The 11,131-nt window shown below is 34.5% G+C and overlaps 1 protein-coding gene across 2 annotated transcripts; it reads right to left on the reverse strand.

Moving 5' to 3' along the window:
• Positions 1 to 666: 666 nt before the first annotated feature.
• Positions 667 to 10,446, reverse strand: LOC5568635 (putative phosphatidate phosphatase). 2 transcript variants are annotated; one of them, XM_021844627.1, is made up of 6 exons: positions 10,110 to 10,446; positions 9,016 to 9,170; positions 2,052 to 2,219; positions 1,912 to 1,982; positions 1,553 to 1,850; positions 667 to 1,493 (listed from the first exon to the last, which is right to left on the reverse strand). In XM_021844627.1, exons 1-6 carry the CDS (start codon positions 10,195 to 10,197, stop codon positions 1,350 to 1,352), a joined length of 924 nt encoding a protein of 307 aa, XP_021700319.1. In that variant the 5' UTR covers positions 10,198 to 10,446; the 3' UTR covers positions 667 to 1,349. The 2 variants fall into 2 exon arrangements, with proteins under 2 accessions (XP_021700319.1, XP_021700318.1); XM_021844626.1 differs by having other exon boundaries at positions 2,052 to 2,243.
• Positions 10,447 to 11,131: the final 685 nt, after the last annotated feature.

Below are 11,131 nucleotides of genomic sequence, written 5' to 3' on the forward strand. Positions count from 1 at the left end.
TTTCATATCCCACAAAACATTATGAGCGAGTGTGAAAGTGCTCGATCGTCTTACTTATTTATTACAGATTCGAGTGCGTCCAACGAGGCTACGTAATCTTGTATGACAGCATAACTGTATATTCACTCTAAACGCTTAACATAATGCTGAATTAAAATAATGCTACAAAGCATTTATAATGTTATTCAAATGGATCATCGCTTGACAGAGTTATTGAATAAATGCATGATAACATTTTCAATGCAAAAAATGTTGACTTTCGATCAAATTAATGTAATGGTGTAATGCTTGTGGTTACTTGGGATGCCACTTACTCAAATTTGAGGTAACACACAAAGGTTTTTGGCTTGTTTTGCTCTTCGCTTTCTGACAACAATAGAAGGAGCAAATGAAATAGGGAGAGCAAAATTACTCAAAAATAAGTTATAAAATACTCAAATATGGGTTTTCCGTTTTCTCCGTCACTTCACTCGAGTCGAGAATAAGTCCAAATGTACATGGAAATAAAAGAAGTATTTATAAATTGAAAAAAAACTTTCATCTTTTTATTGAAGCTCACAATCATACAACATTGTCATCATGCTTTTCTATACTCTACCTATGAACTATCGTCATAAAATCAATATATTAAAACTTATTTTATGTGTATGCTTGATGTTCGTTAAAAAAATAAATAATATGCTTGTATAAACAGTATGATTTGAATATCATTTGTACACAGCTGATGTGATGCAAGTACATTCTACTTTTATCTGCTTTTGCAACTGGTTCAACCGCTTACTTTCACATGCGCAAGTTGTTCTCTAAGGTTCCCTACATTTGCTTCTAACTTCTTCTATAACAGTGTTTCTCAACCGGGACAGTAAACAATTTTCCCCACGTACGAAACAATGTTCTGCTTGCTTGATACTGATGTAATACTTTTTCTCCTGAGAAACATTATCCTACTACAAAACGAGTTAGAATATAAACCACCAAGTTGGTGTTAGGTTTCACCGGTACACGTTTTGCACGGCAAAGCAACTCAACGACATTATGCTGATTGCTATTCTTTCCATGCAGTGATCTGCGTTTCCGGTATCATTTCCTGTGCTTTGTAGTAGAAGCGTTTATGAGCGTGGTAAGCTTTTGCACGATTACTAAACAATCTCACTGGTCTAGTCCTAATATCACAATACGTCCTCGGTTACTACCTTTTGCAAACATACATCACATGTTTTGAACTATTGCCACTTACAATCCTATGGATTTGTGTGTAAATTCGTAAAAAAACGTAATACCGTTTTTAAAATACCTGTAAGTTCCTTAAATCCTAGTTCGATTTTAAATCGGTGGTAACGTGAATGTGGTTAGGATTTGACTCTTCCATTGACGCCGTTTGAAGATGCCAAAAAAGGCTCTTTATTGGAAACAATGTTGGTGTCATGATTTTTGTAGATCAGTTCTCTTCCCATCAGTCTTGATCTATCGAAGTTGTGGCAACTGGAATAGCACTGCAAAATGGAACAAGCTTGATCAAAATTCGCCGTTCAATAGCAATTATTTAACTTACCGTCCAACCGGCAGCTACTACACCAATGATAGCTCCGACAAGAACGTCCCACCAGTGGTGACGGTTATCAATTATGCGTGATAACGGACAAAATATTCCCCACGTGGCCATCACAATCTGACACAACGGAAGAGTTATAACGGAGGTCAGCTTCGGGATACGTTTTTGCCAATACCAAATAAGGAAAATCGATTCGTAGACACTTGTCGAGGAATGTCCGGAAGGAAAAGATTTACTAGCATCTCGAATCGAGCTGGGATGAGCATCGATGTTTGTACACGTGTATGTAGGAACAAATCTAGAACGGAAGAAATGTATTTGCTACTTGATTCTTCACTACAGGCATTGTTAAAACATACTCGCTCCCTTTACATACGCTATCCGGTAAACAAGTTTCTATAAAGTGTGGTCTATGTGCACAAAAGACGGTCTATGACAAAGAAAAAAATGGTAAAAATAGCTCTAATATGGTTTTATATATTGTTTTGCCAAACTTTACCTTCAAAACACTCATAATCAAAAGCTTTAGTATGAGCCCTTTGCTGTACTTTTTGATCCAATACCAACTTTGAATCCATGAGCTGGGGCACCGAGGAGTTTGGCCATAGGAGCTGCTGCATAATGACGACGATGATGTTGAATACAATATTATCTCTGTTAACCATATCTGGAAGGTAAAAATAGAATAAAACTGAGGTAAATTTCAAAAACTTGTACCTTCAAGTCACCGTTTGATATTTTTCAAATTCTTTATAAGTATCATTTAAAAGATTACATTCATTTCTTATATCTAGGTGTTCTGTGGTAAAACTAAATTAAGCACCTATTAACATTTTTTACAGGTGAGTTGATTTCACCTGCTAATAACAGAAAAACACGCTTTCAATTTGCATAACCTAACTTTTCCTAAAATATTACGCATTAATAGTGGCAATAGAAGATTGCAACCATTTTTGTCTAAAATTATTAATTATTTTAAGGTGATTATAGAACGAAGCCACACCTCAAATTTTCAAGAGCACAAGACTTAAGAACCAAACAGCGCCCCGCGTTGAAAATCTATTCCATTGGTCACCACCAGCAAGCAAGCAATTTGATTGGTTTTCAACGCGAACTGTTGTCAGATTCTATCGCCTTGTGCACTTGAAAAATCAAAGTTTGGCTTCGTTTTATAATCACCTTAACATTTGTTCCAATGTTTCAACATTGGACATTCTATGTGACTCATTGGTATTATACCAAGGAGGAAGCTTTAGAATCATTGTCAAAGGAAAGAGGATTCGACTCTTCAGAGCTTTCTTCCTGGTATTACAAACAGCTAGTCCATATTGGTACAGCATACAACATGGCTGGCCTTAAAATTTGTTTGAAGATCAAAAGCTTGTTCTTAAGACAAAGTTTTGATTTTCTGTCAATACTTGGATACAGACAGGCGTAGCTAGGATTTTTTTCTGGAGAGGGCCTAGCAAATTCTTGTTTTACAGAAGTAATGCTGGTCGAAATAATCACGATTATCACAAATTTCGTAGTTTGCATAAATTTGTAATTATTTCCAAATTTCCCTTGTGATTCTTCTTTGAACTTTTCAGATGTTAACTATTCAACCATGTGTTTTTGAGATTCTCTCCTACGGTATTTCTTCATCAATTATTTCCATATGTTTTCAGTGCTTTCTCCAATAAATCTTTTACAAGTTTTCACTGAGTTCCTTTTGGGATTCCCATCATTCACGGGATTAGTAGTCATTATTCAACAAAATTTCCTGCAGATTCTTAGGCTTTTTGATCTCAGGATCTCGGATCAAAACATTTTTCCATAAAACTGTATCAAATGGCTTGAAAAATATCCTGAAGAATTCCACCAGAGAATACTTTAGAAATTATTGTAAGCATTTCTTCAGGAAGTTCAAAATATCAACCATCAAATAACAATTATTGAGAATTTGTGCAAGAAATTCTAGGAGTCACACCAAAATTGTCTTAAAGATCACCAAGCATGGATTTTTTCCACGAATTCTGCAGAGAGTCAACCTACAGTTTTTCCAACTTTGCCGATAAGGTTTTCACTAAAGCTTCTGTTCAGATTCTTTGAACATTTTTCTACAAAATCTTTCGGTACTTCTTCGAGGACTGCATGAAAAATTCGCAGCAAAAATTATGCAGGGCTTCCTTCAAAAACATTGAAATATTCTTCCATATGTTACTATACAGATTACTCCTAATATTCTCCTCACGTTTTTCAAAAGTAATTAAACAGGAACCATTTGGGAAAATGTTCTTAGCGATTTCTCAGAGAAGCTCTCTCCAGATCTATCTGCTTTTTTCACACACAATTAATTCTTTATATTTCTCTAACAATGCTCCCCGCATTCCTTTAAAACGCTCTCAAAAATAATATTTTGATATTTCTTCAAAGATGCTGCCTCAGAGAATTTTAAAAAATTCAAACATTCCCAAGTTACTGTCAGACTACGTTGAAGTGTACATTAAAAAATTCTTTCACGAAAATACTAAATTATATTGTTGCTTCCTCTGGAATGTCGTCCTTGGATTCTTCCGAAAAATTGATCAAGGATTCATCCAAGTATAGTCCAGAATTATTTATCTTTAAACATCACAAGCGAACCTTTTGCAGATTTTTTAAATAATCTTTTATAAATGATTTGCTGAGAGATCTTCTCAAAAAATTCTCCATAAATTGCATCAGGTATCTATGAATGTTTCTTCAGGAATATCTCAATATTTTTTCAAGAGTTCCCTTACAAATCACTACATATCCATATCCTATTTCTATCAGATTTCTAGTGTAACACATACAAAAATATGGAAGAACTTCTTAAAAAATTTGTATTACAAATTCAGCTTTAATTGAATTCAGGAAAAATACTAAATCCTGTCAACAATTTCAAGAATACGTAGAATACGTGAAATTTCTGAAAAGTTTTGGCGATATACCTGATAGAAAAACTTAAGCGGTTTGTGTAAGATTTACTACAAAAATGTTTGTTCCTGTTGGCATTAATAAATGATGAAATTGTCGCTAAGGTATTTGTATCTAACATCTTGGAAAATGTTTTGCATGAACTATGGAAGAAATGTTTTGCTAGTATCATGCATTTTTTTCCTACTTGTAGAAATTACAAACAATTACAGGAACTGCAGTTAAATAACGCGGAAATATTGGTGGTATTTTTAAAGAACATTGTCAACATTCGTAATGTAAGGTTTTACTGAACTTAAATCTCGGAGGATTTTTTTGCATTACTTTGAAAATTTGTTGAGAAATTTCTGATGAAAATTCAGGAATCAGGAGTTACACGTATAAGAATTCTGCAATATTTCAAAATTTCTAGAATTTTCATCTTTTCTTTAGATTCTTCAAAGTGTTTCTTTTTAGAGTGTAAAATATTTGTGTATTCTTCAATTCTTCAATAAAGTATCGAAACAACGAAAGATAAGTAAAACCTCTGAAAAATAAAAAAAAGAAGAGATTCCTTATGAATCTTTTTCAAAATTCCTTTTTTGACTTCTGGAAAGCCCAAAACTCTGCCAAAAGCCATCCCTTGAGGCCTAGAATTGAGCAAGAGTTCAATCCTGGAATACGGATTCTGCCAATAATTGATAAAACTATTTTTAAAGAAAAGTTTTAAGGAAGATCCTTACAAACTTCTTTAAAAAATATTTTAATAAATATCACTGGGCAGGGGGGGCAGCTGTTTTGCGAAATGTTTCTCCGCAGTTTCCTTTACCACTATGCAAGTTTCGGAAGCAAAAGTATTCCTGGGGATTAAACAAAAATGTCTTGTGAAGATTCGGAGGCATGATACATTTCAAAAACACTTTTCAAAGAAAAAAATCTTGTATACCTTATCCAGTAATTTGAAGCAGGAATTCCAGAAAAAAACACATGGAAGAATTTCTGACGCAATTTGTGACGTATTTTGGAAATATTTCTTAAGGACGAAAAGATTGTAGAAAACTTCGCGGAAGAATTTGTAATTATTTTTTTTTGGGAAAATTGAATTATGAGTAGACATAGAAGGAATGGTTGTCCTGCAGGAGGAATTCACGTTGAAAGTATAAACAAATATCACAAAATTATACTAATTTCCAAGAGGTTTATAGCAAACGTTCTGATGCGACCCTTTTTCCTATTCCTTGAGGGATTCGATTATATCAAAATACTTCATGAAATATGAAGAGTGGCTTCAAAAAATTTGCTTCAAATTTCTTGAAAATTGTTCAAATATATTTTTAAGTATTTTTTAGGAATTTGAAACATAATAAAATTTCTTGGAAACATGTAGTTTACAGTTGAAGCAATGAGATTGTTCATGCGAAAATACTATGGATACAGACATTTTATATGTTGCATTTGGATTGAATGCCCTCAATGTGATTTTTGAAAGGTTAATTTTTATCTAGAAGGAGCCCTAGATACTTAACTTCATCTGATCAATTTGTTGGAACCCCTCTCATCGTGACAACATGCTTACTTGAAGGTTTCAAATAAAGAGCTTTTGGTTTATGTGAGAATATTATTAGTTGAGTTTTGGAAACATTCGGAGAAATCTTCCATTTCGCATTTTTTATGAAGAAAAAATTATCCAAAATTTTCTGCAATCTACTACGCAAACTAAAATTTTTGACGTCCCTGAGGTAACTTAGGTAAGTCAGATGTGAAAATATTGTATAATATTGGTCCCAAAATGCTGCCTTGGGGAACACCAGCTCTTACAGGAAGTCTTTCAGACCTGGAGTTCTGATAATTAACCTGAAGTGTACGATTTGACAGATAACTTGCATTATTCTAACAATGTATGTCGGAATATTAAATTTTTTTTAATTTTACGATCAAGCTTTCATACCAAACACTGACGAATGCTTTTTCTATGTCTAGAAGAACAAGCCCAGTAGAATAGCCTTCAGATTTGTTGGAATTCAGGGGAAAAAATTCTGTGGTAAAAATAACTTTTTTAGCTGACTACGCCCATTCTTAAAATTACCATGGAAATCCAGACCAATTTTCTATGTTTACGGTACACACCACCGCATTATTGGTACATTTAACAGACATAATTTACAACAATCTGATTCCAACTACAGACATGGTAAAATCAAGCGCATTTCTGGTCTGCTGAAAATTGCCGGTGCGAGCGCTTAAGTTAACCCCCTGAAATGGTAGTTTTTACCGCACAATTATTTTGCGTGAACGGATCAAATTTGTTACACGTAAAAGTTGATGAGTGGTCGAATGTCCATGGCGGAATCCGAACTGTTCATTGGCAAAAATTGAATTTTCGTTGATGTGGGCCATCATTCTGTTCAAAATGTTTACTGATGGAGGAAAGCAAACTGATTGGACGATAGCTAGAAGCTTCTGCAAGATTTTTGTCTGGTTTTAAAATTGGAACAACCTTAGCATTTTTCCATTTGTCAGAAAATTACATCATCGCCAGGAGCTTTCATATTTTTGAATTTTTTAATAATAGTTCTCACTTCTTCCAAATCAGTCTCCCAGGCATTTTCGAAAACGTTCTCTTGATTGAGAATATTTTCGAAGTCCTGAGTAACTTGATTTTCAATTGGAGCTTTTTCGCAATTAGTTAGTAATAGGGGGACACGGGGCAGTATGGACACCCCAAGGAATTTGCCTATTTTGACTGTAAAAACATGAATATTATACTGTTTTTTATGTGCAGTCTGCTTTTTAAAGTTCTTGAGCATTTGTTAAACATGGTTACATAATCAGGAAAAAAATATTTTGTTTTCAAAAAAAGGTTTAAAAAAAGCTTATATTTGGTAGTCGCCAGCAGTATGGACACCTCAATGTTTATAGGAAAATTGTCCTGCGATCGTTCTCAAAACCTCGGAAAATGAAGTACATATTCAGGAAACCATAGTGACAGGTCACTGTACCACTGAAAATATGACTAAAATCAATTTACGACATTTTTCGTAGAGATGCTTTCAATATTGCCTCCAGGTTAGTTTTAATCAAGAATTGACAATTTTTAATCGATTTGTGGTTCCACTTCATAATTATTGCATTGAATGCTAAATATTTTTGGATAATTTTGTGTTTGAAGTTATATTTCTTCCTCTTTGAAGTGCCAGCTGTACTTTGCCACCCGGTGTCCATATTGCCCCAACAGTATAAGCAATTTCCATATAAGTTTTTCAATGTCTTAAAGTACCAGAAAAAATCTACTATATTTTTGAATATAGCATAAATTATTGAAGATTCAATCAAGAGCTACATTATCGGTCAACTTGCAGTCATTTGCTTCTGAAACCTTATTTAGTGAGGTGTGAATGTTATAATTTTCGAACCAAATAAAAACATGCTCAATTTTTCGATTTAAAATCAATGTTTTGAACATTTTTTCTGAAATTTTAGTGGATAGTTTACTCTTCCGATAGGCAACTGAAATATTGTTTGCATTGAAAGTGTAAAAGTATTCGCCTATGCAAAGAGACAGGGGGTGTCCATTCTGCCCCCGGTACCCCTAATTTGTTTTCCTCTTTCAATGCCGGTATTGGCTTCTGAGATTTTTTTTTTGAATTTTAGATAATTCCCAAAAGGGCTTAGAGCCAATTAAAAAATCTTTCAAAATTTTTGTTTCTTAATTGTGCAAAACGTTTCTTGATTTCTTTCTGCAAATCCTGCCGTATAATTTTCATAGCAGGATCGCGAGTGCGTTGAAATTGCCTCACGTTTTTAAGACGGATCAAGAGTTTAAGATCATCGTCTATAATCACGGATTCAAATTTTACTTCACATTTTGGAATTGCAATGCTCCTGGCTTCAACAATGGAATTTGTTAAAGTTTCAAGAGCATTGTCAATATCAAGTTTTGTTTGTAAAGAAATGTTAACATTGAAATTAGAGTCAATATACGTTTCATACATATTCCAGTCGGCTCGAAATTAATTGAAAGTCGAGCTGATAGGTTTAACATCAAGATTAGAGTCAATGTTTCATATATATTCCAGTCGGCTCGAAAATAATTAAAAGTTGAGCTGATTGGATTGAGAATCGCTTCATGGGATATTTGAAATGTAACAGGTACATGATCAGAATCAAAATCAGCATTGACTACAAAGATGACTAGAGTCGGTTAAGACCAAACCAATCGTAGATGGATTTCTAGAAGAGGAAAAACACATAGGGCTATCAGGATATTGAATTGAGAAATATCTAAAAAGCATTCATCAAATAAAATTCTGCCGTTGGAATTACTTTGAGAATTATTCCATGACCGTTGTTTGGCATTAAAGTCACCAATGACAATTTTTTTTTGACTTATTGCGAGTCTATTTTCGCAAGTCAGTTTGGATCAGATTAACATGCTGTCCAGAGCATTGAGAAGGTAAATAGGCAGCTAAGTTTTCCCACTGTGTGATATAAATAGCTAACACACCCACTGAATTCATTTAAATTATTCTAACGGAAATACTTACCAGAAACAGAGGTACAAATCCACTCAGCACAATCACATTAGTGCTTACGGTATCCCCAGTGAACGAACGTTGAATTGACATATCGTCACAGTAGTAGCCTCGTTTGACAAATTGCGGGAAAACCCCACATTCGTTCAACGTAACAAACATGATGACTAAAATCGGAACAAAAAAAGAAAGAAAGCGTGAATTTTCTTGAAAACTTATTTGTGTACATTGGTAATAATTAAACTACAGTCAACTCTCCATAACTCGACATTGAAGCGACCATCGAATTGGGGAGGTAACTTATCTAGTTACAGAACACAAAACCAGTGCAATTGCGATCCAAAGGAATGAAAATCAACTTTTACTATGGTTCTCTAGCTCGATATCGAGATACGGAATATCCAGTAAGAGAGAGTTGACTGTAGTCAGTTTTTAAGCAAAACTTGAATCCATTCCCATTTTCAAAAATAGCATAGCATGCCTAGCTTGTGAAATATATGATGCTGAGATGCATTATTTACACGATTTTAGTTAACTTGGGGGCCTTCCTTAGCCGAGTGGTTAGACTCCTCGGCTACAAAACAAAAACATGCTGAAGGTGTCTCAGTTCGATTCCCGAGCGGTCCAGCAACTTTTCGTAATGTTTCCCTGACTTCCCAGGGCCACACGATATACTAATGCGAAAATGGCAACTCTGGCAAAGAAAGCTCTCAGTTAAGAACTACAGAAGTGGAAGTGGAAGAAGTAGAATGCCTACACTACGTACTTATAATACAAGATTTGATGAAACAATTCTCTACTAATTAATTTACATTTTTGACCCGAACCATATATCAGAGTTTCCTTATTATTGCTATTTTTCTGTGTTTGGAAAAAAAATCAGAACAACCGACCGTGATAAGAATTCTAAGCTTTTCGTAAGGTGTTGCAATATTCAATGGTTGTTGCATTACTCGGTGAAGTGATACCATGCTTTAGGTAGGTAACCTATAACACTGTGTGTAGTATCGAGACACAACAAAATGTAAACTTCCACTTTAATTTGCCTTGATCACTGTTAGAGATATGTATCTAAAGAAATTAAAACGAACATATTTGCTACTCACGTATCAGCAAATCTCGGCGAATCGTACCGGAAAGGCGGACCAATCGAATCACACCATCCCATATCCATCCCATTATTCTGTACATCATGTTGCACGACACTAGGAACTGATCGGGTTAATGTGTGATGTTTGTTCTTCTTAATTGATCCAGAAAGGTTTCACAATGCACTATCGTTGATTGTTGGGTAATATTGAATGATTGTTGAAACAGTGATAGCGGTGATTCTAACTGAAATATTTTTCATTCGAAAGAAGATCATTAGAAATTACACTGTTTCTCCAATCAGCGTCTTCGCTACACGACAGGTCCTTTCCAACTGTGAGCCATCGATGAATGAATTCAATGACAGCTGATTGGTCGTAGCCGTACGGTTGTTTGTGTGATTACGGCACTTCTGTCGAATCGCGTGATATGAATGAATCGATTCCATCATCCAACTTGGTGTGCGCAAGAATTGCTCTCTCTCTCTCGAGAGAGAGAGAGAGCGAAGAGAGAAAGTTAGCAGGCGACATAAGCACTATGGGCGGTTTCCATACAGACTGGCGGCCAACAATATTTTTTCCATCTCATGTCATATTTATGAGTTTTGTGATTCAAATTATATGTTTTATTTTGAAAAACAAGTTTTTGAGACTAACTTTTGAATAGGGCCTATAGCGAAATAATAAGCTTTGTTACTAATGATGAGTATAAGCCATTTATGCGATTAACGTTAAACCATTAGAAATGTTAGAACTTACATAGAAATGATGTTATGAATAATTTTGCAATATTCAGTTATTCTCTGAATTATTTTTCAGCTGTTTTTGATAGAAAATAGTTAAAAATATTGGAGAAATTAAAAAAGCCCTAAATTAAAAAAGTGCAAATTTGTGCAGCTAAATTCTTCACGATCCTTTAGTTTACATCTCAAAGTACCCTTGGAGATAAATTTTAGCCTGGGACAACTTGGGACAAAAAAGTATGGGATGCGTAAAGTTTCGATATAAAATCAAATATATCTTTTTCAGTGCGCTCTCCG

The sequence above is a fragment of the Aedes aegypti genome, chromosome 2 (assembly GCF_002204515.2).
Source record: "Aedes aegypti strain LVP_AGWG chromosome 2, AaegL5.0 Primary Assembly, whole genome shotgun sequence".
NCBI classification, from domain to species: domain Eukaryota; kingdom Metazoa; phylum Arthropoda; class Insecta; order Diptera; family Culicidae; genus Aedes; species Aedes aegypti.

Bases quoted from the DNA above. Each gene is read 5' to 3' on its own strand.
- LOC5568635 (XM_021844626.1), bottom strand. From the start codon at position 10,197: ATGATGTACAGAATAATGGGATGGATATGGGATGGTGTGATTCGATTG. The intron at 9,171-10,109 runs GTGAGTAGCAAA...TTCCGATTTTAG, and splicing joins TCGCCGAGATTTGCTGATAC to TCATCATGTTTGTTACGTTG. The intron at 1,851-1,911 runs GTATGTTTTAAC...CTTCCGTTCTAG, and splicing joins AGCGTATGTAAAGGGAGCGA to ATTTGTTCCTACATACACGT.